Consider the following 27,983-nt stretch of genomic DNA (forward strand, 5'->3'; position numbering starts at 1 on the left):
CTCGGCCCCCAGGATTGCACCTCCGGGAAACGCGGGCATCGCTCCCACCCATCTGCCGCGGAGTGCACAGGGCCTTCAAAGACCAGCAGGAGAAGCCGGAGCCTGACCGTGCCGGCGTGCAGCTCTCAGGTAACAGCTGCTGCCAGGCTTCCCAGGGCTGCATCCAGCTGCACGCACCGAGACACCCTGCTCTTGGTTCTGCTCACGGGGAGATGTGCCAAGGGGAAGGCAGCTGGCAAAAGCCAGTATATCCTTCAGCCCAAGCTAGCAGAGATCCTGCTGGGCCCCCTGCCAGCCCTGATGGTGGGTCAGATGCAGAGCTCTGCACTCCAGGTAGCGCAGAAAGAGAGATTAAAGCAACACAGTCAGTGAGACAGTTTCCTTCTACTTGCCCACTCAGGCAGAACAATTTCCCCTCTGGATTAATTTCTGCCTTCCTCCGCTCAGTGGAGAAGGCTGTAAATTGGTCCTGATGGGGAGGCCATGGAGCCCAGGCGGGAGGCATGGGAAGGCCACAGCCAGAATGGAGAAGGGCACAGCCAGGGTCGCCCTGTGCTCCCCCCCTGCCCCCCCACTCCCATCCTCCCAGCACCCGACCATTCCTACAGGGTAAGTGTGCTTCCTGCTGCGGCAGGGACACAGACACAAACTGCAATGCAAATGTAAATGAGTGATTATAAAAATAAAGCATTTAGTTGTCACACAACTAAACAGTCATTCCCATGCCATTTAGAGACTCCACCCAGGCTGACTGCGGAGGTCCATCAGACTGGGAGGTGTCCTCTGCTCCTTGCAAACACCACTTTGAGGGACAAGGGAGCACAAGACAAGCAGTAGCGACAGGCCCTGTTACACTTTGTCAATAATGCAACGAAGAAGCCAGAAGACACAGCTGAAAAGTGAGAACAGATGGAGACTCTGCCACAATAATAATGCTGCCTTCCTCCAAGGACAGCCATGACCCACCCAAGCTTCAGGGATGGTCATCTGTCATGTCAGCATCCCCATCTTCCCCAAGAAGGGATTACAGGATCCTCTTCAAAAACATTCAGTTTGTTTTTCCAAGCTGAATAGATGATAGCTTAACACCTCGAAGGCACTGAAAATATTTGCTGCGTAGTCCCAAAGAACCCCTTCTCCCTTTAGCGCAGTCTGAGGTTTCTGTTACCGTACCAAGAGTCTCAAGAGAACCGCAAGATAAAGCAGCTACATACTCCTATCTACGGCATCTCCATTGTAACTGCTGCTTACTATACCCCTGCACAGTGCCCCAGTATATTTACAACTGGTTTTGCATTTACTGCTAAGTTCTTTACAGATTGTAATTCTGAATTTTGTTCTCTGTAAAGCAACTTTAATCTCTCAATCTGATTCAGGCTTCTACCACACAACAGTTAAGTACAACATCTGGGCCCTGAGGTCAGATTATTAAAGTTTATTTCAAAACAACGCATAACAGAAAGCATCAGCTTCCAGCAGGAGCCTACACAAACAATTAAAAATACAACAGAGGAGCCTTTCTCAACTGTCAAGTAGCCATTTGAGCTTTATTTTGTCTGTTAATTTCAAACCAGCAGAAGTATGCTTAAGATTAACAGAGTCTGCGGGCAAACACTTATGAAAGTAACTCCTGCTGAGCTGCACAGGTGGGACCCAATGGATTTGGCCTCACCCCACAATACCCAAGAGCTGGTGTACCCTAGCCTCTGCCTAACACCATCGCCTGCTTTGGCATGCACCTCATCTTCAGCTGCACCTTCTGGGAAGAGCTACAGTGTTATTAATATTCTTATTATAGTTAATATATTTCAGATTCACTGAAACCAGCCACAGCAACTCCTGAATCATGCATCTTTCAGCACTCCATTCCTGCGAGAGCCAAAAGCAGAGGCTTCCCTCTAAGCTGTTTCTGGCCCGTGCTGATCTGGAGCTGCTGCAGTGCTACCACAGCCACAAAACATTCCATGGACAAGAAGGTCGATTTAATTAGCAGATGACACAGAGATGGTTTTGGAAGCGTAAAAGTCTTCCTCTCTCATTTTCTGTTTCACAGCCCGTCCCCAAGTCTCTAATTATATATATTCACACCTCCACATAGAATTTAATGGGAGCGGAAAGAGATTGTTCATCTGCAGGCAACACATCATTTTTCTCTAAAATGTGGAAAGTTGTTAGAGCAAAATATCACTAGGAAAGAAATTCCAGGGGACTTTAGATTATTTAACTATCCACACAAAGTCTTTGCATACACCTTGAAATGAAAGGTTCCTTTCCTTTAAAAAAAAGTACATATGATTTTGAGAGTTTGCAATTAAAAATGCATTGAGAAAATGTTGTCTCTAAGCTGGTGCAAATCTTCATAGATCTGACCAGCATACAACACAAATACTTTGAAGTGGAAAAAAAGTCAGTTAAAAACATGTTTTCAAGTCCTTTATTTCATAGTTTGCATGAAAATTACTCTGTTCACACTTAACTCTCAGGAGTTTTGCTAAAAAAAAACCACACCCTAAGATGCAAGGGCAGCAGCAGCCTCAGAAAGCCCATGACAGTCAAAATTATTTGTTTTCTTCTAGCATAATAAAATCCACCACTCACATTCCTCTAACAAATAATTCCTGCCAGCTGACTTACTATTATTTTTACAACTTTCTACAATTTTTTTTTTTTTTTTTTTTTTTTTTTTTTTGTTTAGGAACATTTCAGGGAAGGGGCACTCAAATATCTCAATGAACTATACACCCATTTCTTGATAATTTGCTAAAGAGGTAATTCCTACCAGTTACAGAAACCTAAAGTCCACTCTCTGAACGCTGTTCAAACTGGCCAGTTTTTTGTACCTCTGACCAGCACGGAGGGAACAGGAGAGCTGGGAAGACAGCATCAACCAAAACAGCAAACTGGTTGTCTTTACCGCAAGCTACTTTCTGGCACACACTGTTAAAAAAGAGCGAGCCACATAGGAGGAAAACGTCCCTGACAAATTTCATTAGGGTTGCACTGGAAGAGGGCCTGCCCAAGGAGCCAACATCAGAAAGAGCCTGCTACCTCAGCCCCCCCGGGGCCGGGGGCAGGGAGGCCTGAGGGCACTCTGTGAGCTGGGGCTCCGGGCAGGAGCACTGCCCAGCACGCTTCTGTAGCGCTGGCCGCTGGACAGGAGCCACCAGCACCCCACCAGGGACCCTGCAGCTTCACATGGGCCTTCCTCCACCCTGCCAAAGGGTCTGCTTTGGTTAGCACAGCCGTGACCTTCTTCCCCACGCAGATGCTCTGGGATGCGTCTCCCTTACTGCTGCGGTCCCCTTAGTTCAAAACACAGCAGGGACCTTCAGCGCTCACAGGGCACATCTGCAAACTCTGCTGAGACACGGTTGATGCTATCTATAAATGCAGTTTTGACCACACAGGGCAGGGCCAGCACCGTGGAGGCAGCACATCTTCTCAAGGACCTTACTCTAGCTCCTCATTCTGCAAAGGAACAAGACATAAAGTCATAAATTGTTTAGGCTGGAAAATACCTTTAAGACCTCCACCCCAGGGCCCTTCCTTGGGAAGGACACTACAGCCTTGCGAGAAGGGTGCTCTCGGCCCAGGAGTGGGAGCTATAGGTCCTGGACACCTGCACACAGGCTAGAGGAGGATGCAAACCTGACATCTGTCCCCAACCCCTTCCACATCAGGGCACTCGGGTTTGAAGTGTAAACTTTGCAAGTAGTGGTTTGCTGGTTTTTTTTGGTTAGGTTTTTTGTTGTTATAAGAGATTCTATAGGCCCAGCTTCCCTCAAAAAGCCTTCTCAAAAGAACATGTCTGCTGGAAGCTGAAAAATAACAGCTACTACTACAGCTTGGGCTACTCAAGTGACTCTATATTATAGATGGGTCATCCTGAACTCTATTAAGCCAGAAATAAATTTCCAGTGCTTTTACTTTATTCAGAAAAGGTCAACTGCAGCTCTGTAAACAGAGCCTACCTCCAGCACCAAGGGTCTAGAGTCACAAAATGAGCTGGAATATGCATCTCCTCACTGCAAATCCCTTAGTAATCAAACAGGAAATGAAACAGAAGCCCACAAATGGTCAAAACGCTGGACATTTCTTCCCAGAACCTCTGACCTTCACTCAGTATCTCATGGAAAATAAAGATTCAAGGCATTTCTGCTAAGGATCACGTTTTCCCCTCCTATGCATATCTTCAGCCCTTATGTCAAAGAAACCTTCTTTGGAGCCAGAAAGAAGAAACTGCAGTTCCCTCCAGAGCTCAGCTCGCTCACGTTGCTCCTCCAGCTACCTGGAAGGAGGCCCCTTCTCCCACCCTCTCATCTGGGGTCCTGCCCTCGAGGGCTTCCACCTGGGCAGGCGGCTGCTGCTCCCCTTCCTCTCCTTATGCTGCTGCAGCAGGGTGAAAGCAGAAGTCCCTCAGTCTGAATCTTCTACCACGTGTGTCCTTCTACTCCACATCCACATGGCGGACAACAAGAGATACCACATGAATCAGGGCTTTCTCCTTCCAAGCAGCATAAGTTTTAAAATTATTTTAGCCAATTCTTGCCAATAGCTACACTGCTTGATGTCATTGTACTACCCTTAAACTATCTATTCATAGGATCATTTTCCAGATGTTTAGTTACTAAAGTGAACTTGCTCTGCTAGCCTCCTTCTCAAAGGCAGAATATGAAGTATTAAAGTAGTCTTGAACCCAAAACTTAAGAAATTGAAAATTAATTGGGGGGGGAACACTTCACTTAAATATAGTTTGGGTTTCTTCCCCCCTGCTCCCGTGGCATATTCTCCCTCCATTTTTATTCTTACAGAAACCAACAGCCTAGTGTTTTCTCTGGGCTACAACAGTCTCCTTGGGTGCTACCACGGTTGCAGGTTCCTCTTGTTCACTGCAAGTGCCCTCCAGGATGCATTTGTAGAAGAAAGAAAGAAAAGCTTTTCTTTATGTTAACGGGGTTGGCATCCATTCCTTGAGTCTCCACTTGCTCAGAACTACACTTCACAGATTCATCCCCCTTGCTCTTTTATTCCTTCTCACCGCTGCCGTCTCTGAGAACACATTCACCTACTTAAATTCTGCTTGAGCTCAAGTTGTGAGGCATTAAAATGGTTTTAATTTCCAAGGAAAGGAAGATTTATAGAAAGACTGTTCTCACTTTCCAAGGCACACACACACACAGAGAGCTTCCTGTGGTTAGTACGCCATTAGTATTTCTTTCCAAGAATTTCATTGCTTGCAAATACATGATTTCTGGGGAAGTGTGCTTGGTGTAAAATCTTGCATGGAGGTGTTGGTTAGCTAAAGGCCGCTCATTTTGTATGTGGGTTTTTGTTTGTTTTTTTTCTAGTTTAGATGCGTAGGAACTTCCTGAGAGGTTAAGGGATGAGTAAGAAAAGTTTGTGTAAATTTAGCCAAGTGTCTGCTATGAAAGACAGACAAAGGGTCATAAGCACCAGCCACCACAGAGGGCTTAGTCGCAGGCAAACCCAGATGTGGCAGCGCACAGAATAAATACAAGGTAAGTGCAGCTCTCAGCACATTAACAGGTGTCTTCAGGGTCACCAGCATCCAGCCAGCTGTGCTCTCAGAGAGGCAGCTGCCAGCACCAGGCTCTGCACCAGGGCTGGGATGGATGAGACCTCCCGGACAGCTACAACTTGTATCTTGAGCAGATGAGGAAAATGATCTGTTATTGGGCTGCTACTAAAACAGATAAACACACACACTGAGGAAAAAAGGAAGACTAGAAAAAGCTTCTTCTCCCATGCTCACTCATGCGACCTCCTGGCAGGAAATTAGTCTTTTGACCCCATCCATTTAGAAATAGGAAGGAACAAACCCCCTGTTTCAGTTAACAAGGAACACCACGACTACAAATACTTGCCTAACTCAGTTTCTGGAGAACTTACATGTAGGTAAACCAGGCAGTCCATTACATAGCATACTGCAGCTTTGGGGAAAGGAAAAACCAATAGAATAACAAAAAAAAAAAACACCAAAATTAGTTTTAGGTGAGGTTTGCTTTGTTTTTACACAAATGTGGAAAAAGATTTAAGATGGACATGTTCACATTTGGAAAGCCAAAGCCATGCATCTTAGTTTACATTATAAGCCCATATTGAAACCACAGTCCACAGCTGCAAATACTGAGAGGCTTAAGAAATCAGGTCCCTTATTCACAGAGCCAAATTTTCACATTTTCATATTCTAAAACTCCTTTTTAAGTGGTTTACCAAGGTTGTACAACACTTCAGAACTTGTTTAAAAAAAACTGGTTCAGCTAACATTAGATTTGACTTCAGACTCTGCTCACATATTTAAGACTACAGAACAATTCAAAATTTGTCCATCCTATGATCAACATGTTCAGAAGCATGAAATAATTACACTCTGGCATAAAGCATTTCTTCTAATTTATAAGCCGTATCTGAGGTAGCATGGTGATTGATGCCCAAGTAAAGAATTTCTTCCAAATTTCATTTGAGGTTAAGTATCTGATTTTCAGCATATGCAAAAGAAAAAAAAACACCACACATTCTAGTTGTAACATGAAGCTGACATTTCTGAAATGCCAGTGGACTGGTTTCTAATTTTTGCCATAGGGAAGACTGCCAATATTTCTTTGCTTCTTTCAGCATTCCTAAATTTTCCCTGACATTGTTTTGAAATAATGAGAGTCATCCCTCACAGCACAGCAACCTCCAAGCCTCTCCGATACCAAAACTGATTGCTGCACAGCAGAAGCCATGAAAACTGGTTCCCCTCTGGTTGAAAGCAGAGCACAGATATCTTAAAAGAGGACGAAAACCTTGAGAGATTTAGAAGTGTTTTGAGGCTCTAGAAAAACCAGACCTTTGACAACAGCCAAGAAACACCACAGTTCAGAAACGCTGAATGTGTGACTCTGAAAGTTGAATGTAACCTAGAAATTCTTTGAAAACAAATGGTGACTGTGCTTTGTACTCACAACCAGCGGCAGCAAAACCCCCCTGAAATAAACCTGGCCGCAGAGACAGACAAAATTTGGTGTCACAGCTCTTGCTCCATATTCACTGTCCTCCCAGTTTATTGTTACACGGTCACCTTAAACTACAGAAACATCTCTGTTCCTCCGCGCAGCTACCCACACAAATCGTCACCTATTAGGGCCTCACAGAGGCTTTATCTATACAAGCTTTAATACCTTTGGCTAAAGGAGAGCTCCATAAGGCAAAAAAGGGGAGGTTAATACTGCTGATGTCTTTTGTCTCCTGCACACCACAAGAAAGGTATCATGCCTCAGCATCCTCTCCACCCTCAAGATGTGCTATCATGTTTCCCCTCTCCCTCCCTCAGCTGAAACCTTTCAAACCACTTTTAATAACCCATTAAAGCCATGCATCTGCCTAAGAACCAACATAGCACCTCACCTGTTCCTGCTAAGGAGGCTCCTTTGGGTATCACACTCCCAAGAGCAACCTGCAAAGCCAGTTCTTACGTGAACAGCCCGAAGATAATTCATACCTGCAGCTCCAACCAGCCACCAAGGCTGAGAGCCTCTGCTCAGGCAGCTGCTGGAAGGAAACAAAAGCCCATGTCAACAGAGAGGAATGATTTAAAACATGTTTGCTTTTTATAGCAATGCTCTCTGTGGTACCACTTGGTAAACAAAAATTTGTTTTGCTATTAAATAGCTACCAGTAAGCAATTCTGCAGCTGACAGGTACCTGATGCTTTCTTCTGGCCTAAAGAAAAAGACTTCAGGCAAATAAGCTGGAAACATAGCAATTATCTGAATCTACAGAGCTCAGTTCTGATCCAGCCACCCTCTGCAACCACAGCAAAGGCAGGAACGGTGACAAACAGCTAAGACTGAACCTTGTCTTTAAAGATGACTCACAAATCGCACACCTGATTATCGTAGAAATTTCCATTAGCACTGAGGTGTGGCTCTGACCTCACTGAAACCCATGGGAGATTCGCAGTGGATTTCAGGACATCCTTGAGGTATGTCTTCCTCAGTAGGACCTGTGAAGCAGCAGTGGTGACACTAACTTTATTTCTGATGTGGTCTCTTGAAAAGGTGAATTCTCATTATCTGCACCTCTTCTAAAACCCTCTGTTTTCACTTACTAAGTATCACTGAGTTTTCATTACCAGAGGCATAATGAGGCTCCTGTTCACTATCGCCCCCCCCTCCTAAAAAAACCACAAAAATTTAGAATAAATAATGCCAGTATTACCCTTGAAGGCCCGTTACACCATCAGGCTCCTGAGTAATGCTGATTAAATGAGCCCCCCTCGCCACGGTGAGCAAGTGGCAACAGAAGGGATGGCCATACTTTTTTATGGTGCTGTATTAGACGTTTCACAAGTACAGTATCAGACCTTTTAGAACGTATTCTGTAAAAAACAACAGGAAATGAATATACATTACTAATTCTGGGTACGTTGTTGTTGAAATTGCTACAGGAAAATGCTTAGCAATATGAAAGTACCAAGGTTATACCTGAAGTGTGACCTCTGTTTAGCAGCCATTGCCTGCAATGTTCCTATTACTCTTCAGCAGAAATAAAGCCATGCAACCTCCCCTTCCTTCCTTCCACCACCCTGAGTCAGGAAAAAGAAAGGGTGTGAAATGGCAATAAAGCCACTCTTTGCTGGTCCACCTCCTTTTGCTGTCAGCAACCCTTATTTTTATTTGATACACATGAAAAATTACAGATGCCAAACACAGAAAGGACCAAATCTCTTCCCCAATCAACCTGCAACACCCTGATGTCAGCGGCTCTGCACTGAAAGCAAGCCGTGCCCCGGCAGAGGTACGGCACTGCTTCAGCAATCAAGTCTCAAACCTCATTTTGGCCAAACTGTGGCTGACTTGGGTCTCAGCAGTGAAGATCACAAAGGACAAAGGCCACTCATGCCCATGCAGCCCGGCAGACATCAGGCAGGCATCAGGGACACAGCAGCCAGAGGGATGCAAACTGGGGGACCGCAGCCCTCTGCTCTCCCTGCTGTTCCTGGTGCAGCAGGGAAGTTGGCACATTATGGTTAAGCACTGCTGCGTAGACAACACAGTTTGCAATCAAGTTCTCTGTGACACAGAAATCACCTTCCTGATGGCAGAAGTGGCACAGGGATGGCTCTTGCTCTGGTGGATGACAGTGGTGCAGAGAGACAGAAGCACCGAGGAGGCATGTGAGCAGAGGTAGGACAGAATGAAGTCGCACACACCTTTGCAAACCAGGACAAGTTTGATGCTGTACTGAAAGGCCAGGGAAGCCCTCGCTGGAGTGCAGAGGGTCGATGTGATCTATGTTTTCAGTTTACCCAGCTGACAAGCAGTAAGAGCAATCTGTTCGTCTCTTGCAGAAATGAAGCCAAATTGCAGTGTTCAAAAGCATTTGAGTTGGATTAAGAGTAACGGAATGAAGCTGGCTGATTAAGAGTAAGTTGCATTAGGCACCGAGGTGTTTAAACAAAGATTAAGAAAAAGCACACGTTTCAGTTGGGAGAACCAAAATAATTCAACATCACTAGTCCCATCACATGGCACAGCAGACAACAGTACTGGAACATCAGACCACAAACAAAGACTGTATGAAGACTAACCTGTAACCTATACAAAACACCACAGAGTTACGTTCTGGTCAACACAATGTAGCTTAGTTTTTTCCTGAAAAAAAAAAAAGATTAACAGATACTGCACACGGGTGAAAAGAAATTAATCTTCAGGGCACTTTCTTCAGTGTTTCTCCCCACACATTGGGTGATGTTAACACAGAGCCTCGACAGGTTCCCTTGAGTCATGAAATCCCACTCCCTGCTACAGCCCATAAGCACATCAGGTATCTAACCCTACACCTCCACCCTCCCACGTCCACCTCAGCAGTGCCCAGGTCCCACAGTGGTGGGGGGGAAGCAAAGGAGCAGCAGTCAGAGAAGGCAGAACTGGAAAAGTGGAAGGAGAATTGCAGTGTTGCTAGAGGACAAAGCTGGCTACCAAAGGGCTGCAGCGAGTGAGCCAGGGGAAAGGACAACCAGCCACTAACTGGGTTAAACTACACAAGAATCTGCCTGGTACAAAAAAAAAAACCCAAAATCACAGGCGAAGGGACAGTGCTGTGGAGGTCCCTCCCATAGCTCCTTCTGGGGGTGTCATCTGGGGAAGCCTGACACCTCCCTCTGGCTCAGGGGCATGAAAAACACCAAGGGGTTGGAAGACTGCGATTTATTCTTCAGGAAATCTCAACATTTAAGGGATTTCCATTAATTTGCCTCAGAAAAATTTCTCCTTTAGTTCCAACTCCAATATGGAAGACAGGGAAAGACCGAATACGGAAAGAAAGGAAGATTTTTAACAAAAATATGGGAGACAAAAAGCCTTCCTTAAATTGAACTTAAATGGAAAGGAGCTTAATTTGTGGAAAACAATAGGAAGGGGTCTTCCCTATGACCTAAAGCACATCCCCAAAAGATCTCTCCTGCAGGCATGGTGAGGCAACAGCCAACAGCATTTTTTTTAGCATGGCAGCAGAGCAGATGCCAAGTCTGTTCTGATATTGTAATCACTCTGTTAACCACAAATCCCCACAATAGTGCTTAGCTGCACAACTTTATTTTTTTTTTAAGAAGCTTTAGAAATAAAGACCTTTTCCATTTGGTCTACACAGTATTTTAGTTCAGCTGATGAGCCTGGTATTGCATTTCCTCCACTCATTAATGCAGCCTACATTCAAATCCAAAACCTGCTCTAGAAGCCATGGTTCTCGTATACCTAGAAGCTGCACTTACCACAAGAATGCTGGAAATAAGAATAAATTTAAACCTTTCTGTGTTCATTAAAACACCTAATGAGAAAATTGCTGCCTAGAGCAGTAAATGGTAACTTGTTATTGCTGATGAAGACAGCACAGCTCCTTCTAAATACAATAAATGCTATTTCAGCTACTGTGGCCCTGAATCAAAGAACAAGCATGTTGTTCAATCATAAAGAAAAGTGATAGGATTTGTATGGTCCGCAAGTGCCTAAATGTTGTATTTATCCCACTGAAGTACAAAGCTGTACAGAACAGCATCCCCTTCCCACTGAGGTCGGGATGGCTTTTGACTCAAATGGAAGCAAATTAAACTGCTACCTCTAAGCTGGTAGACCAGCCAAGAGAACTTCACGTGTCCAGAGCTTAGGAGCAAAAATAAACCTGGCTTGAAAAAACACAAGTGAAGCGCTATGTTGTATAATAGCTGTGTGTCTCTTCAGAAAGGAGACGCGCCACCGTGGTTGGAAAGCACAGCTATTCGTATTCAGTCAGGCTTACACCCTGGCACTCCACTGCTTGAGACAACCAAACCTCAAAGAGGCAACATGAAAGCCATGCAGATTTCAATCACAGTTATTTCTGGAACTGCCAAAACCAGCAGGGAATAGCCTCTCCCACAGATTTTTAATCAGCTTAGAAACAAAACACAGGAGTATTTTCTCACCGTCTTGCATCACTGAACAAACAGTAACACCTTCATTGCAAACCAAATGATGCTACAGGAAACCCTTTGGTCGCCAGGGCCATAGGAGGCCACGCTCGCCAAGCTGCCCCGCAGGCGGTCAGCAGAGCCCGTAGCCTCACCTTTGGGCTCCACCACCCCAGTGCCCCACGCACAGACACCCCGCATACACCTGGCACTATGCCAGCGCCCACTACTAGACAAACCATTCCACGTCGCATGATGGTCCTTTGCCATTTATGCATGCCGACACATCTATTGCCATTACTGACATCCAGACCACTACAGGCAGGAGCTGGAACCACCGAGCCCTAACCGGGACTTTGATCTGCTATTCCTTTTGTACCAACATCTACTATAACCACTATGGTACAAACCAGCAGATGACAGCAGAGCAAGTTCTGAGGAACATTCATATGAACGTCAACTAAAACGACGACGTTGATTTCACCATGCTGAGTTTAATATGTTGCCTTTCACCTATGAAATTAAGCAAGGGCAAGGCACCTTCCCATAGTCATAGCAGTGGCTTTACATTATGCATTCACAGCTAATTATCTGAGATGCTATTTGAACTCTGTCATTATACATGTCAAATAAGGAGAATGCAAAATGTAGCTCCCAGGCAAGTAAGACAGACACAGGGTGGGCATGATAGACACAAACTTCCCCTAAAGGACTGCAATGCCCGAGACACCAGCTGTCCACCTCCAGCACCTGGACAACACTCTGCTGTTTGGCAAGGACGATGCAATGCTGATGGTTTTGGTCACCCAGCTGGGGCTGAGGTGTGTTGGGAGATGTGGATGCCTGTCCTCTCCAGTTCCAGGTGCTCTCGACATAAGCATGACTGATCAGCCATCTTGCAAGGTAGCACGATGGGCAGTTAATTTTTTCTCCTCTGGTTTTCCTCATTACACATGTCTTCTGTAGTCCAGAGGAAACACAAAGTTTTGAAAGCCACAGAAAACAAGAAGCCCCGAACTTGCAGAGGGACTTACTCCGGCACCTACTAGGAAAACAACCAACAGTGACACGTTTGGTTCCCAGCCACCCTCCTGCTCCCCTTGACAGCAGAAGCATCCCCACAAGCTCCAGAGGTGGCACGAGGAGCCTAGCTGGCAGAGCCGCAGAGTGCTTTGCTGGGGGAAGCAGGCAAGGAGGAAAAGTGTTCTCTCCTAGCACAAATACAGCTGTTTCCACAGACACACACCTGCAAAAAATGTGGCTTTTGTTTCAAGCAGGAGCGTGAAAACCGAGTGGTCCTCCACACACTGCCACTGCTTTTGGTAACCACGGCCAGAAATCCTGAGAAAAGAGCAATTCTTTTACAACCTGGAAGTTTGTCAAGAAAGGATGGCAAAATCGGGCTTCACCTGTACTTACCAGTCATGACTGGCAAAGACTAAATGATAATGACGAAACTCAGGAAAGCCCCCATGACTGGCTGGGGATGTGGAAGTGTGGGACCACGCCATCATCATTGCTGGGGAATCCCTATTCCCCAGGGATATAAATTTCTGGCAGGTGACATTGCTGTGGCTCCTGCTGACTGTTGCTCCTGTCAGGCTCCCTGCTGCTTCATCCAAAGCCTCCCCAGCCAGCTCGTAGCCAGTGCGCTCCTCCCTTTACCGAAGAAGGGTAGGCAGGTCCCTCTGCATGGTGAGCCTGTGCCCCCCCAGCGGTGCAGTCAAGCTTTCAGGCCTCCACAAGTTTTCTTGCTGCTCTCGGCCAGCACCCAAGCACATCCTCCTCGTGCAGCCAGCATGCTCCTACAGCCACAGCCATGGCAAGCACCCTGCAGCTCACGTGTCCTGCTGCAGGCTTCTTCAAAACGCTTCCCTGGAGGCTTGCCCAACTTGAATGAAGCCACTGCAGTTCCCCGTATTTACGCCAGGACTGACACCAGGCTACCAATGGAGACAAGCTTCAGGATAACAATAAATACATGGTGACCTTCAGGGGGATGCAGCTGAACTCCAAAAAACTCATTTCATCCAAGATCCATGCAGTGATTAATAACCGTCCAAAAGGATGTTGTACCTCCAAAAATATGCCTTTTTAAGTCATATAAAACTGCTGAAAATGTCTGCTGCTTTGTCACAGTGAATATGTACTCAATTAAAAAGCTGACCAAGAAGCAGGCCACCAGAATTGTTTGCTCTGTCCTGGTTTGTGCTGTGGGTCCAAATGGCTACAGACAGTGTGATTATAGATGGTCCACAGGATAACAGGCACTGCGCAGAACTGCCAAGCAGCAAAAGTAGCCAAGTTCCATTAATCACTGACAAAGCATCCCAATGCTAAACGCTTCACATTCGCCCTTTCCTTAGCTTTTCACTTTGCAGTTTATTACAAACAGAGCTTGGCTCCAGAACCTCAGTAAACCCCTACACAAAGCCACATTTTTCAAACTGTCACCCCTAGCAGTCCTGTACTCTCCTGATCATCCACAAACGTTCCTCCATATTTACATTATGTACGTTAAGAACATTCTAAATTATTCTTCCAGCCCAACAAACGAGCATTCACAATAATTCAGATGCTGGCACTGTCTATCTGCGGCAGGCAGACGCTACCGTGCTCAGTAGAAGAGTGAGCTATTTTTACTTTAGCATGTAGGTGGGAAAAGCTTTTCAGAACAAGTAGTCACTACAGAAATTGCTGCTCCTTTTTGTGCTGCTCCCTGCCCCTTGCTCCTTGGGGGAACTGCGCTGCCTCTGTTCATGGCAGGGAGCCCACCCGGGGAGATGCAATGCCAAAGGACAGCTGCCTTCCAATGGTCCCCACACGTTTATATGAGAAGTACATATTCCTCGTTACAGTTGGAAGGCTGGCCACACTGTGCGAGTTGTACCTTTCAGTGTACTGGAAAGCAGCATTTTTAAAGGATACCAGAATCCTTTTCTTATATTAAAATGCTAGCCATCCTGTGGATCAACTGCAATTATCTTATGACTCACCCTCCAGTGACGGTGTGAATCTTGAACAATTACATATTTTAACTAAGTAAGAAGATAAGAAACCCTTGGTTTTCCACAGAGCGGTACCATTTCAACAAAGGCTTGAGAGGTTTTTTTATCTCCCCTTGCCTCCCCATCACATTGTTTGTACCACCCTTTTCCTTAGATCTTACACATATTCGGAAATAACTCACCAGCAAGCACTTAATTCTCTTTGTTCCTCTCTGCACCCCACTTGATACTCCTCTGCCTTTTCCACATCCACTGGCCCACAGTTACACAGCCCGGCTCTCCCCATTTTCCATGGAAGTGACTGCAGTTTAACATACAAAATCTCCTGTGGGCCCTTTTTAACCTCAACTCATGAATGCTCAAGACCATTCCCCTCACCTGCTTGAGCTTTTCATGTCTGCAAAATGCTCAGCATTGCTTACGTGCAAAAGCACTGCACAGAAGAACATTTCACAGAGTTTTAACTTGCCACCACAGTGAGAGAGGGGCTGGAAAGACCCTTGAACACTATACAAACACCTTGCAGCCGAGATCCCTGAGGCAGATACAGGATGAGTTCAGCAGCTGCTCCTTAAAGGGTATGAAGACAACCTGACTGGTTTATACAATAAAAGTCCCTGTAACTACAGCACTGCTCTATCAGCTGAGCCATGCAGAGATGGTTCTTCAAAAGCCACTCGGGTTCCCCATCACCATGCCACCCCTCAGCTCCACACGCAAGTTTTTCCAGCATTACTGTTACTGAACTAACTAGCAGAGCCCAACAACAGCCAAAGATGGTAGATACCTGGGCTGCCAGGTAAAGGTGGAGCAGCAGCCCAGATGTATCTCTGTTCACTGGAAGTACCTGCACCATTCGCAACAGATACGCGTGGCTGAAATGGTCCCTGTCAGGAAAAACTTCCTGTTACTATCAGAGAGATTAGGCCAGATTCTTCTCCTTCGGTTAACTCTGATCTGCAATATAGAATTGAAAGAGAGATTCTTACTATCATCAAGTTGTCAGCATTTTTAGCTACACTTCTGCTTATCCTCTTTGCAGGACTTCAGTTCCCTGGTGGTGAAGAAGGCCATGACAGCTGGGAGAACATCAAGTGACTTATAACACATCTGTCTATACATTTTCCTGGTGAGAAAGGTTTAAATGTTGGCAGTAATGTCATAAAAATTACTGTGGACTCAGCAGAGGGCAGTTCAAAAGAGAAGACATTTCCTTGCCAGTGTTCAGAGATTGATAGGATGCTGAAAGCTCTCGCAATTTTCTTGCCATTCAGGCAGAAGCCTCAGCTTTGCAAATTCATAATCACCAGGCTGCAGCAACTGTAGATAAGAGAGTCAACGTACCTCCGTTTCCAAGTCAGGGCTATTTAAGCCCCAACTCAGTAAAGTACTTGTGCATTCATCATCTTGTGATTCAGTGGGCTGCCTGCTCTTCTAAAAGTTAATGCTTCCCCAGAAACAGCCTCTAACTTCCAGAGTGAAGGGGGAGCAAATCTGCCGCTTGCTCGGCTCTATAGAGATTGAAAACTTCCTGGTTTTACCAGGGAAAGATTCTCCAATAAAGACATTAAATCAGGCAACAAAACTTCCCTTTTGAGGACTTCTCATCCCCTGGTACAGAAGTCATCACCCTGGCAGAACAGCCCACTGCGAGGCATGCGCAAGTCCACGAGGACATAGGTGGTTCTAGTTCAGAGTGGCTTCTGCAATCAGCCCGGAATCAGCAAAGCACAAAACCCTCTTAAAATAATCAGTACATCTTTATAACTCTTCTTCCAGACTAAAATTCAACATAAGGCCTTTTAGTTGCTCTCAGAACAAACGCCACAGGGCACAGTCCAACGATCCCCTGCTAAAACTCCAACTTGCAGACCACAGGCATCTCTCATCAGTGACAACTGAACCATTCTGTTGGGCTCTGAAGAGACACTTCACACACTAAATGCCTGTGCATTCACAATGCTAAGTATTTATCCAGGCTGAAGCTTCAATACATGTAGTAACAAGCTGTAAAAACATGTCAGCAGAATTTGAGCTGAAGTTGCCAAGTGTCAAAATAGGACAGCATTTAAACATTTGCATATTTTGCTTATGATACAGCAGCACAAGGCAAATACACCACCACCATTAGCATTTCTAAAATAGTTTCTGAATGAAAGGAAGCTTTAAAAATAACTTTGCTTTCTCCTGGCTTCCCTATGCTAATAGATTCTACTTTTAATTAAAAAAAAAGCCTCTCATATGCAGGCACAAAGCATCACCATCTCTTTATGCAATTTAAGTTCCTCCAGCAAAGCAAATCTGACTGTGGTCCACCTCTCACTTCCCCTCAACAAACCTGGGAGGCTTTGTGCACAGGTTGATGTCTAATGCTGCTCCAGATGTCCACATTCCACTCACAGGTGACAGCAAGCTCGTGGCAATCCCTCCAAGAGAGCCCTTTCAAGTAAACTGCATCACATTACTGAGAAACACAATTAACTTCTCTTACAGATAAATTAACTGAGCCAGAGAGAAACAAATTTGTTTATCCAAAGTCATCAGATTACTGCTTGTACCATCATTACTATCACAGCAGACAGTAAAGTATTAAAGCAACAGGAATCAACATAAAACTATAAGGTAGGAAAAAGAAAAAGCAAGATTCCAACCGGAAAAAAAAAAAAAAAAGTGTAACTATGGAATGGATGACAATACCACACTGTGTAACTGCAGAGGTGGTGAATTGTAGTTACACAGGCCCTCATTACCCACAGGATGCTTTGCTGTGCAGCGCCAACATTTTTCCAGGCCATTTTATGCATGTGTTGCAAAATACATGGAGCTGTTTCATCTACCTTTCAGTACATTGGGTTTTTTTCTTTTCCCCTCATTATCTTCTCAGGTATCCAACCCAGGTCTGTGGTTTATAAACACTGCTAACTAATTCAAGAATTATCTACCCAGAAATCTCATTAGCTAGGATAGAGAAAGCATTGCTAAAATAGATAAAGATGATTCATTTTATTTCTATTAGCTGAAAGGACACAACAAACAGCTGAGAAGATGTAAATTACATACTTAATATGAAGCAACCCTACATCCGAGTGCAGCACTGAAACAAAAACCCCGGAGAAGGAAGAATTCAGCAACTAAGGTCCTCTAGAAAGCAAGTTATGAACATGACTTGTAATTTGTTTGGCCCATTACAGCTTCAGTGGTAAACACACCCTGTCACTGTTTTCATTCAGGATTTCTATAGACTTCATCACTCATTTCCCCTACCGCCTACTTGCTATAGTTTAAAAGATTCCATCTTACTATATAGCCTTTTACTTCCCAGCTCAAGACAGACAGACAGAAGCACTGTATCGTGCCACCGGTAATGAAGAGAGTGCAAAGTTTTGAAGTATTTTGTAGCTGGTAATTTTACAGGATTTCTATGTAGAGAGGTCATTTAGTGTGGTGGTGCTAACAACAGTGCCATGAGGAAGCAATTAGAAGAACTTCAATAATTCTATCCATGTTCATATCGTGATAGGCCAAGTGCTGTAACAGTGCTTAGCACCTCCAGGTCACTCTGTAAGCTCCAGGCAGCTCCAAGACCTAATTCCCAGCCAAAGGAGGCATACCTCAAGCTTGATCTCAAATCCATCAGACCGGCATCAGGTAGGAGAAGGAGGTATTTCCCCCCACACACACTATCTGAAGAAAGTAAGGTGACCAGCAGAAAAGGAAGGAGACTGTCCTGTAAAACCAGAATTAAGATGTGTGCTGGAGACAAGACACAGCCCTTCCGCCCTACCATTCAACAATTAGCGCTACAGAACATGGTGCCTACTTTTAGCTTTAAGGCTTCTCATTACAATCTATTTATGCACATGCTTACGCGTTTTAAGAAGTGGGGCCAAATTAATATAAACCAATTAGTTTCCTTAACTTCAAAAGCGACGGGCAAGTTTGGGCTTTTTAGGACACCTTCCCTGCCCCCCCCCAGAGGGGCCTGATTTTCATGAAGTACCCGCCACTCGTGCTCTCCCCAGGAGACCCCTTCCTGCTGCAGCTCCCCCAGCCAGCCAGAACCGCGGGTCATGCTGGAGAGCACAGGCTGCACTACGCCAAACACCCCGTGTAGCCAGCGCTCATCTTCAAATCCCGACCAACTCGTTTCCTTCCCAGCTGCGTGTTTCTGAGCATGGAAGCTGGCTCCCTGTACCACATGACATGCCTACCTTTCCTCCAGCTTGTGGCATCCAGAGAGCTCTCCTCCTCTTTCTGCTGGAGCACAAACACTGTGTCCTCAGTATTTACAAGACAACAGCCAGTTTGCAGGCTGCAGCCTTCCATAGCGTACACTGGGTAGGAACACTATGGACATAGCATGGCCAGGTCCCCGAGCCCAAAGGGCACCCACCTTTGCCGAGAGCGTAAGCTGCATTTCTCACCACTGCTAAAGGAATTGGCTGTACAGATTTGAAACCCTGAGGTTTTATACTACAACACCTGCCTACAAAAAAAATCCTAGAAAAAAAGACCCAAAATAAAAAACAGCCCTAAGAAATGCAAGCAGGAAAACATGGATTTTAGTCAAATCATGTGGGCAGACTGCACAGACACAGAGTAAGGAACACTGATACTCTGTGCACACTAGGGAAATACCTCTAGGCAGGGGCACCACTGAAGCAGTGCTGGCTGGAGATCCAGTGTACAGCTTCAAACAATTAGTGTGGCACACATCGGTTCAGGTAATGAAAAAAGCTAGGCCAGAAACAAAACAATTTTATTTTTTCTTTGAAAGTATAACTCCATTCCAGCTAAAAAAAAATATTTTGGGGGACAATTTTGCACTCAAAGTGTCGAAAGTAAAAAGAAAACAATCATATATGCAACTTAGAGCTGCAATAGGGCAAATTTAATACAGCAAGGGTTTGTACATCTGCACCTGGTACAACCAGACTCATATAATTAAAATCTTGTAAGAAAAACATCAGCACGTACTGCTGGTTTTCTGTTCAGCTCATAACCCTGGAAAGCATGAAGTCATTTCAGAGGCCTGTGATGCTCTTCAGTTCAGAGCTTCCCCAGGTATCCGATGCTCTGAAATGTTGCAGAGAGGAAGGGAAAGGCTTTATTCTCCCCAGCCTCTCAACAGCTGGCGCTGCCCCACAGGGGTGGTCACACCACAGAGGCAGAGGGTGCAGTTCCATGGGTGGCTTAAACTGGACCCAAGCCCAAACTTCCCCCGCACAGGGTGTTCCCATGCTCATGTGCTCCCAGCCCCAAACCAAACCCTTCCACATGCACTTTTAGTATGTGATAAAATACACATAAATTACTGATGGTGCAAACTTGCACGTAAGAGTCAGCAACATCCCTGAAGGAGAATCAGGGGACACTTTACCCCACAGAACTTCTCTAGGAGCTTCATGAATTGTTCATCTGTTATTTAACATATCTTCCTACTTACTAATACTCACAAAACACATCGCCAGTACTTATCAACAGATTAGATGACAGTCCTTCCCTAAATCTGTCAAACACTGTTATTCTCATCTTTCAAGAATTAGTACCGAGGAACATAAAAGAAAATCTGCCTGCATAGCGCTCTGTGGCCCTCATTTCAGCAGAGCCAGTCAGCAAAATGCACGAGGAAGGGTTTAAGAGCGTTACATAGAACATGTGCAATGCTATACAGTGTTTATGCCACGCTGCACAACTAAACATGGCTTAGATAATTATAAATATTGTTATAAAGTGTTACATAGAAATTGTGAACTGGTACCCTCAACCACGTCTCACCACAGGCTAGAGAAGGCAGCAGCAAGGACATCAGAGAGGATTTCTATGGAAAATACCATCCATAAGGGGAGAGCCTACTCCGAATTAAATGTAAGACCGACCTTCCCCCTCTCTCCTGCCCAGGCCCTGGCCTTGCTGGTCAGGTCTACCACCATGCGCCCGACCAGACACACAGCCAGCTGACGAGAAGCCCTGGAGGCTGCAGCTCTGAGCCCTGGGGGCGTTCGGAGAGACCCGCTGTCTTTAGGCACAGACCCCAGGCACCGTGCCTGGGGCACTGGCCAAGGCAGAGGGCTGCGGTCCTGGTTGGTGCCTTGCACGTCAGCTTGCCCTGTGTTCGGGAGGACACAAAGGGCCTCTACCCCTCCCCACCACCGCCGCCTCTCCTCTGGATGGGTGTCCAGCACAACCCACCACCCCTAAGCCCCCGGCCAACCCGCCCAACAGAACACAAGGGGGACTCCGGGACCCGCAGCCCTCTTTGCACAGTGGTGGACGTGCCGCGCCAGGAGAGACGGCGCAGTACAACAGATGGGATTCCACGTGAGGATTACGGCGCTGCTTTCATGTCTGGCCTCTAAAGGTCCCCAGACAACGCCCATACCAGTGCTGAACTGAGCCTCATAAATGTAGCCACTGAATGCATTTTATGGGCATAATTCCCAGGGTCTTTGACAACAATGCATTCTGTCAAAGTAACGTCCAAACAGAACCGGCTCTTTAACCACCCAACAAAGCCCTGTTTGATGTGCCACATTCCAGGAAGAACAGTTCAGTATGATTTTATCTGTGTGTTGTCAGGCCCCTTGTGCCTTTTGTTGAAAAACTAATACAGCTCCACAACAGGGGAGAAAATATTCCTCTCAAAGGACGCAGCCAGGAGACAAAAAAAGAGGGGAAAAAAAAAGTCAGTATTAAAAAAAGAACCGCCACACCAAGTTTCTCTGGTGTCATGCTTTCTGTTTTCCTTCTTCAATGATCTAAATGCTCACCTCCTAGAATTAGGGTCTTTTTTCAGGCCCCTGTAGTAACCAAAATATGTGTACTAACCCTGCTGTTAGGGGAAAAACCAGAATGTGTTTTGTTCAGATGCATCCCTTTCAAGCTCCAACATCTGTGCATCACCTAGTTTGATCGCAATGACGATCATCTCACTGAAGTCAGTGGGAGAACTCAGAAGAGAGAAGGATGCTCCCTTTCTCCTGAGGGCAGGATGCTTACACCTTGGATTAAATTTCATTTTTCATGTCCATGAGGCCCACACAAGCAAGTGGAGTACAATCTTCTCTAATGACAGTGCACATCCAGGAAAGAAGTATCAATACCAAAAAAAAAAGAAGTTCCACTTAAGCTTCCCAAGCACCCAGAAATCTCACAACACAGTGGCCAATGTAGGTTACATGAAAGGCCCATCTCCCTGCTATGCTTTCTTTGACAGCTGCTATCGTGGGAGACTTATAGGAGAGCGTTAGGTGATGCCCTCCTGCCACAGGCTCTCCAGACAAGTTCTGGATATCTATGACTCTGAGACTTCCCGGCCAACAACAGCATTTTTGTGTTTAATTGCTCCCAATCAATTTTTATATCATGATTTTGCTTTTTTTGGAACAAGCTCTGATTTTGACATTCTTATCAAAATATATTTAGCAATATATTTAGGCTTAAGTAGTCTGTGTATGAGAAATGTATACCCTTTGGTCCTGAAACTGCCACCTGGCAGTGTCATTTGAGGTACCTGAGCTTTATTAGGGGCAAAAATAAGCAGTTGTTTCCAATCTTTTTTGTTCATGATGCTCACAGTTTGTAGAGCTCTGCATCTCCTTTCTGTATTCTCTTTGCTGGGATGAAAAAACTTCATCTTGGAAGTCTGTAGTTGTTTAGAAGTCATCCTGTACCTGGGACCATTCCTGTCACCCTGCACTGTGCCCCTCTAGTACCACTAAGACCAGTCCAACCTGGCTGAGATGAGATGGCCAGCTACGGTCACAGGCTGAATCTCTGCTTAGGAAGATTTTAAAGCACAGTGAGGGCTGACAACTTCACACCCCTCAGAGCAACATTAACAAATGCCTTGTGGCCATTACTAATAGTTGGAAGCAATCAGTGCCCACCCGCACCTGAGGGCCACTTTCTCTACCAATCTAAAGTTCCAGCTGACTTAATGAAATTACACCCATGACAGTCTGGCTTGTTCTGTTTAACAATTTCTTAGAAGTCTATTGACTAAACCTTCATTCCTGCAAAGAGCATGCAGAGTCACAGCGTTTGCACATCTTAGTACTTCAGGGCCCAATGTGGCTGTCATGACAGGGTGGAATTACCGCTTCGTTCTTCTCTCTCTCTCTTTTTTAATTTTGACATCAGTGCTGAGCCATGGAACGGAAGATTTTACTTCCCAACCAGGCACCCACCGAGCTGCAAGTGCATCCATGGCTGCCTACCAGCATGCTGGGCTCCTCGCTCTGTTAAATCGGCTTCCCACAACTGAAAGCCCATTGCTGTCCATACAGCTGCCAAACCAGGCAGGCGGGATGGGAAGAGCCTGCCAAGCATCTCCCCACTGCCCTGCTAACTGGTACACAGAGCTGCTCTGGAGCAGACACTAATACACACTCATCATGGATGTCCCCAGCCAACAAAGCCAGGAGATTTACTAAAAAAATAAAAAATACTCAACCCAAGAAAGTAAGAAATTTGTTGAAAGTAAGAAAGACAATTTTGCTCCAGGACAGCAAGCAGAAATTCCCTCACATAAGAAGTCAGAGAGGAAATGGGGGAAGAGGGAAGTGCTTAATTAAAGGTGGCACAAAAGGATGCTGCCCTTCCAAGAAGGTGAGGGCTGCTAGCAGGGCTTAAGAAATAGCCATTGAAATGATAACCTGTTTTCTAAACACCTTCTCCAGAATTTGTGCAATGAGAAGCATTTCAACCCATGGAAGCTGAGTCTGTTGAGCTAAAGAACAATGTACTTTGCACTCCCTCACAGCTGTTTTGTTCACAAAACATGCACCCGTGTTGGTCAGCATGCCTTCGGAGCCACAGTGGGGAACTGAAGCAATCTTGACCTCCTCAATCACTACCATGCTGCCAAACATTAGCTTCTGTGCACTGTGAGACCACGCTGCCTGTGCTGCTATGCTCTTTGCAGTTCAGTTGCTGCTCTCAGGAAGGGGTATAAAATTGAACCACTTGCACATTAGGATTGACTTGTGCATTTCCATATGGTACAGATGTGATTCCTTTTCTACCTCAGCACCTCTCTCCCTCTGTTTTTCTTCTTTTGTGCTCCCGGCTTCACTTGCTGGATTGCTTGGAGCAGATTTTTTATAATAGCTCAAGCTAGACCTAAAACCTGCTTGGTGAATATCAATAACAGTTACAAAACTTCTTACCTAATTTACGTAAGCGGGGCTCTTAGTTCCTTGTTACATTACCTTAATTTTGGCTGAATGGAAACAAAAGTGATTTACATAGTTCTGTAAGCTGGCATCCTCATTACTTGCTCGCACTTCTGTAGGCAAACTCTACCAGCAAACCCCTGCACTATCAACAATAGGTATGGGAAGACAGGAATGGGTCTCCTTGTTCATGTGTACATGTTAAAAAATTTGTTTCAAAATCTCATGTTTTAAATCCACTTCGCAGGTTATTTCAATACAATGTGAGTTTTCTGGATTTTGATTTTAATCAAAAATATTACTTCGTTCAAATGATTTAGAGAAATCCAAGCATATTATAAATTGCTATTATTTTTTATCATGAAAGCATATAACCCTATTAGAAGAAAAAACAAGTTGACAAATCTACCAGTGGTTAAACCATACTAAGTAGGAATTATATTTTTAGCCTTTAATACCCCGCCAGCCTGTAGCTAATGTCAAATCAACCTGACCTGCTCACTAGGGTTATGCTTTCTGGCCCTTTTTAAACACCAGAAGAGTCCCGCAAGCCTTCAGAATCTCCCCAGTTTTCCAACAGTTGTTAAAAATCAACATTACTGTGTTTCAGAGAGTGCTGCAGCCAGCTTCCTGAGCTCTCCTGGGCATCACTTCTGAGCACCAGAGGATTTCAAAACACCTGAGCAGACACTGCCCCCCCCCCCCCGCTCCGTGTGAAACCTTCCCTTTCCATGCATCCCACCACACAAGGGGAGACATCCTGCCCTTTAGCTCAAGTGCCCAAGAGAAATAACCCCTGAGCATCTTCGCTGCTTCTGTATCATTATTATTATTACCTAACTATACCAAGCATCGCCCCTTACATGTTAATTAGCACTCCAGAAAGTGCCATTTAGCCTGTTCTCTCCTGAGACAGAGTGGCCTATAACAAACCCTCATCTCCATCTTGTGTTTACTCACATATACAGAAGACAAAATAGTTTTCAGTATGTAATTTTTATAAATACTACCTCACAGATACAGCTACTTGTGTACTGGCACATTATCCTCTTGTGTAGGCACATAAATCTGTGAGTGTATATACAGTCCTGTGCATATATGAACAGGCAATTGTGGCTTCTCACATACGGATATGCAAGAGAGATTAACCCCAGGCTCGTTAAATAAGAGACTGCTTTGAAGTACTTCACAAACATACTTATCATAATGCTGTTTGAATCCTGAGTGGGGCTTCCAGACACTAGCAGAATATAAATAAATTATAAAGATAATGTTTCTAGAAATAATCTCAAGACTCATGTTTTCTGTTTTACGCAGCACCAGCATTTTGACTCAGTGGTCTGGCATCTATTTTTTCCAAAATGTGACATTTAATTAACATCCCATGCACCACCACTTCTTGCTATCACATCAGAAAGCTGCTCTTTGCACAAGATAGCTTTAATCTCTAAGCGCGCACGTGTGCGTGTGTACACAAACATCCTGCAGAACAATTTGCACACCTTATCAGGTAACTTGATAAAGGACATGAAGCCACTGCACTGCGATCACGGCAATGGCTGCACCTTTGCCAGGTCTGTTTGTGCTGCCTCACCGGGTACTTGGTGGGGTGTCACCAAGCAGAGCAGACCCAGTGCAGGGCTGGGGACTGATCTCCTGCAGGTGACGGGGCACCTTGACCAGCCAAGTGTGAGCTGCCCGAGTGGAGTGTGCCCCCTCCCCTGGGTACGGCTGCACTAGCTACTGCTGTATACACTCCCAGATGTTGCCTGAAGCCTTCATTAGTCATTTGTGGTCTAAAAAAAGTTTTACAGGCAGCTAAAAGAGGTGACAGACACCTTTCTGCTAGTTTTAGAGGCACAGGAATAAACAGCAAATCATGTATCACATTTCAGACCCATCTTTTGTATTACATAAGCAACAATACTCCTTTCTTGTTCCAGAAAATTTCCAGTCTCTCTTCCATGCTCTAAAATAGCAAGAAGTACACAATTAAATGTGAAGAGCTGCAGCACAAACTTTCTAAATCTTTGCTCTCGCCGACAAACTTAGGGATATTGGTATCTGTCATTTCCAAGATGGCAAGCAACCTGCACCCACTGCTATCATTACCTAAATCTGTGCCATCTGATACTTCTCACATTCCACCCTCATCTATTATTTTCCTTCCTCTCACTTGGAGGAGCACACTCAAACTCCATGATGTGTTGGAGAAAAGCTGAAAATCAGTCAGTATTTAGTAAGCAAAACTGTGCCAGTTTTACTTATTTAGGCAGTTTCTCTGAACTCACTGATCATATTTGCATGAGCGCTCCTCATCTGGACGCTACAGAAAAAGACCCTCATAAATAATTGGTATTTCATGAGAAACATACACTTTGGGAGTTATTCTGCTCCTCGAGACCTTTCTTGTTTCCATTCTCTTCTTTATTACTAAGGACATTTGTAGACAACAGGATCCTTGCTTCTTAAGCGAGCATCTGCTATTAAAAGCTAGCTCCCAAGCGAGCCAAATCTTGCTTGCCTTGGTCACACAAATAGTTTTATTGACTTCAATAGAACTATTTGTGCGAAGCAGACAGGCCTTGACCTCTGCCAGTAACTACGTGCCATGTCCCTGCAGGTTGCTCTTGACACTTTGGTGATCCCACACCCTGAAGTTTTAAAGTACAGTAGTTTAAACAGAAACACACTACAGAAAACAAGTTCCTGCTAGCATATGCAACTGTAAAGACAACAGTCACAAAAGAATAGCAGACAATAAAGCGTAAGACCTTTTTCTTTCCAAAATTTTTCTGTCACATTTCAATGCCTGTTTTGCATAGATAAATTTCTCCTAATACTGTTTTTCTTCCCAGTGCTTAAAATAGGCAAATGTTACAAACTCGCCCCTCTCACGTGGGGTTCCCAATACCAGTCTGAGGCTGGCAAACAGCAGTCATCGCTGTGCTGTGCTGGGACGTGGGGTGGGAAGTTACCCCAAAAGGGAAACTGTAAGGCGAGCCCAATCACATCAGCTGGGAAATCTGCGGTCTCTTAAGGGGTATTTCAAAAACCAGGTTTTACACCAAACCCTCATGCCATTGTGTCTTGCACAGATGCATGACTTCAAACGTAGAAGTAACACCTGCCAGCTTTTCAAATATCTTAGTTCAAAACCACATATATGCAACATACTTCTCCTGCCAGCTCAGGCTGCCACAATGGATACACCTGAGTAATAATATTCTTACTGCTTCCCTTGCATTTGTACAACTCCTAAGTGATAAATCTAATGCTTACAAACAAAGAGATTAAGACCACAGCAGGCAGTGCAGAACTCCTCCATTCAGCCATAAACCGCAGCAGTCCTACACTGACAACTCAGCCGTAAGGCCACAGCCCGTCGGAGCTGGACTCCCTCTCTACATGTACTTCAGCCCAGGCTTGCTTTTTTGTTCAGGCAGATATTGGAAATCAGCCCACTGCTGCACAGATGGGTATGTACAACACGGGTATACTTCACCTCTTAAAGTGCTGTCCTTGCATGGCTGATTCATTCAGAAATTATCCAAGGATTCAAATGTGCTCCAGTCACAACAAGAGCTGGCTAATTCCTCAGAAAGTGACAGCAAATCCACTAGACAGGACAGTCTCCCTGCTCGGCTTTCCTGGGAAGGAGTGAATTTCCTTTTAATCCTTTTAAGACTGTCCACCATGTGTCAGCTATTAAAGGATCAGTGCCATAACAATAAAAAAAGTTGTCATCTGCAAAACATTAGTCACTTCTGATGGTAATAGCTGCTTTCATACACTTGACACATAAAATAGACTTTAATTTATCTAAGCTTTTAAACAGTTCAGTGTTTTATTTTAACTACAGAAGATTTACTCTAGAGGCTTTTTTCTGGTAGTTCAATCACTTGCAATTTAATTTCCTTAATTTATGAACTGTGTCAGAAATAGTTATTTAGGACACATGCTTTATGTTCGGACCTTCATTTGGTTGTGTTCTTCCTGAGGGCTACTGCACTGCTACTACCTAGATGACACTGCAGCACAGACTTTACCTGCTCTCATACGTTTCCAGCACCTGTGCACGCCCTGAGCACGCTGCCTGCAGCCCAGCGGCAGAGGCAGTAACGCAGGCACCTAGCGAGGGGGAGGATAGCGAACAAGGGGTTGGGAGGCAGGCTGAGAGATGGAGGCAATGGTGTATTTGCAGGAGTCTGTTCCTATTATCTTGCAGAGTCAGTTGACTACATCTGTCCCAGCTCCTTTTATGGTATTCTACTGTCCAACTGGTACCAAAACCAGAAAATTAAATGGATGTAACTGGAACACAAGATATGACGCAACTAGTGGGAA

The 27,983-nt window shown here is 45.0% G+C and overlaps 1 protein-coding gene across 3 annotated transcripts in view; it reads right to left on the minus strand.

Annotated features, from left to right (window-relative positions):
- The window catches only part of PLCL1 (phospholipase C like 1 (inactive)), a 222,615-nt gene that overhangs the window by 89,423 nt on the left and 105,209 nt on the right, over positions 1-27,983 (minus strand). The window contains exon 1 of one of the 3 annotated variants that reach the window (XM_080399563.1): positions 967-20,687. The exons of the other annotated variants lie outside the window; for them this stretch is intronic. Coding sequence (XP_080255689.1) covers positions 967-987 — 21 coding nt within the window. The 5' untranslated portion in view covers positions 988-20,687. Of the gene's footprint in view, positions 1-966; positions 20,688-27,983 lie in introns of those variants that run through there. 3 annotated transcript variants of the gene reach the window in all.

The sequence above is a fragment of the Falco punctatus genome, assembly GCF_963210335.1.
Source record: "Falco punctatus genome assembly, chromosome: 8".
Taxonomy (NCBI): domain Eukaryota; kingdom Metazoa; phylum Chordata; class Aves; order Falconiformes; family Falconidae; genus Falco; species Falco punctatus.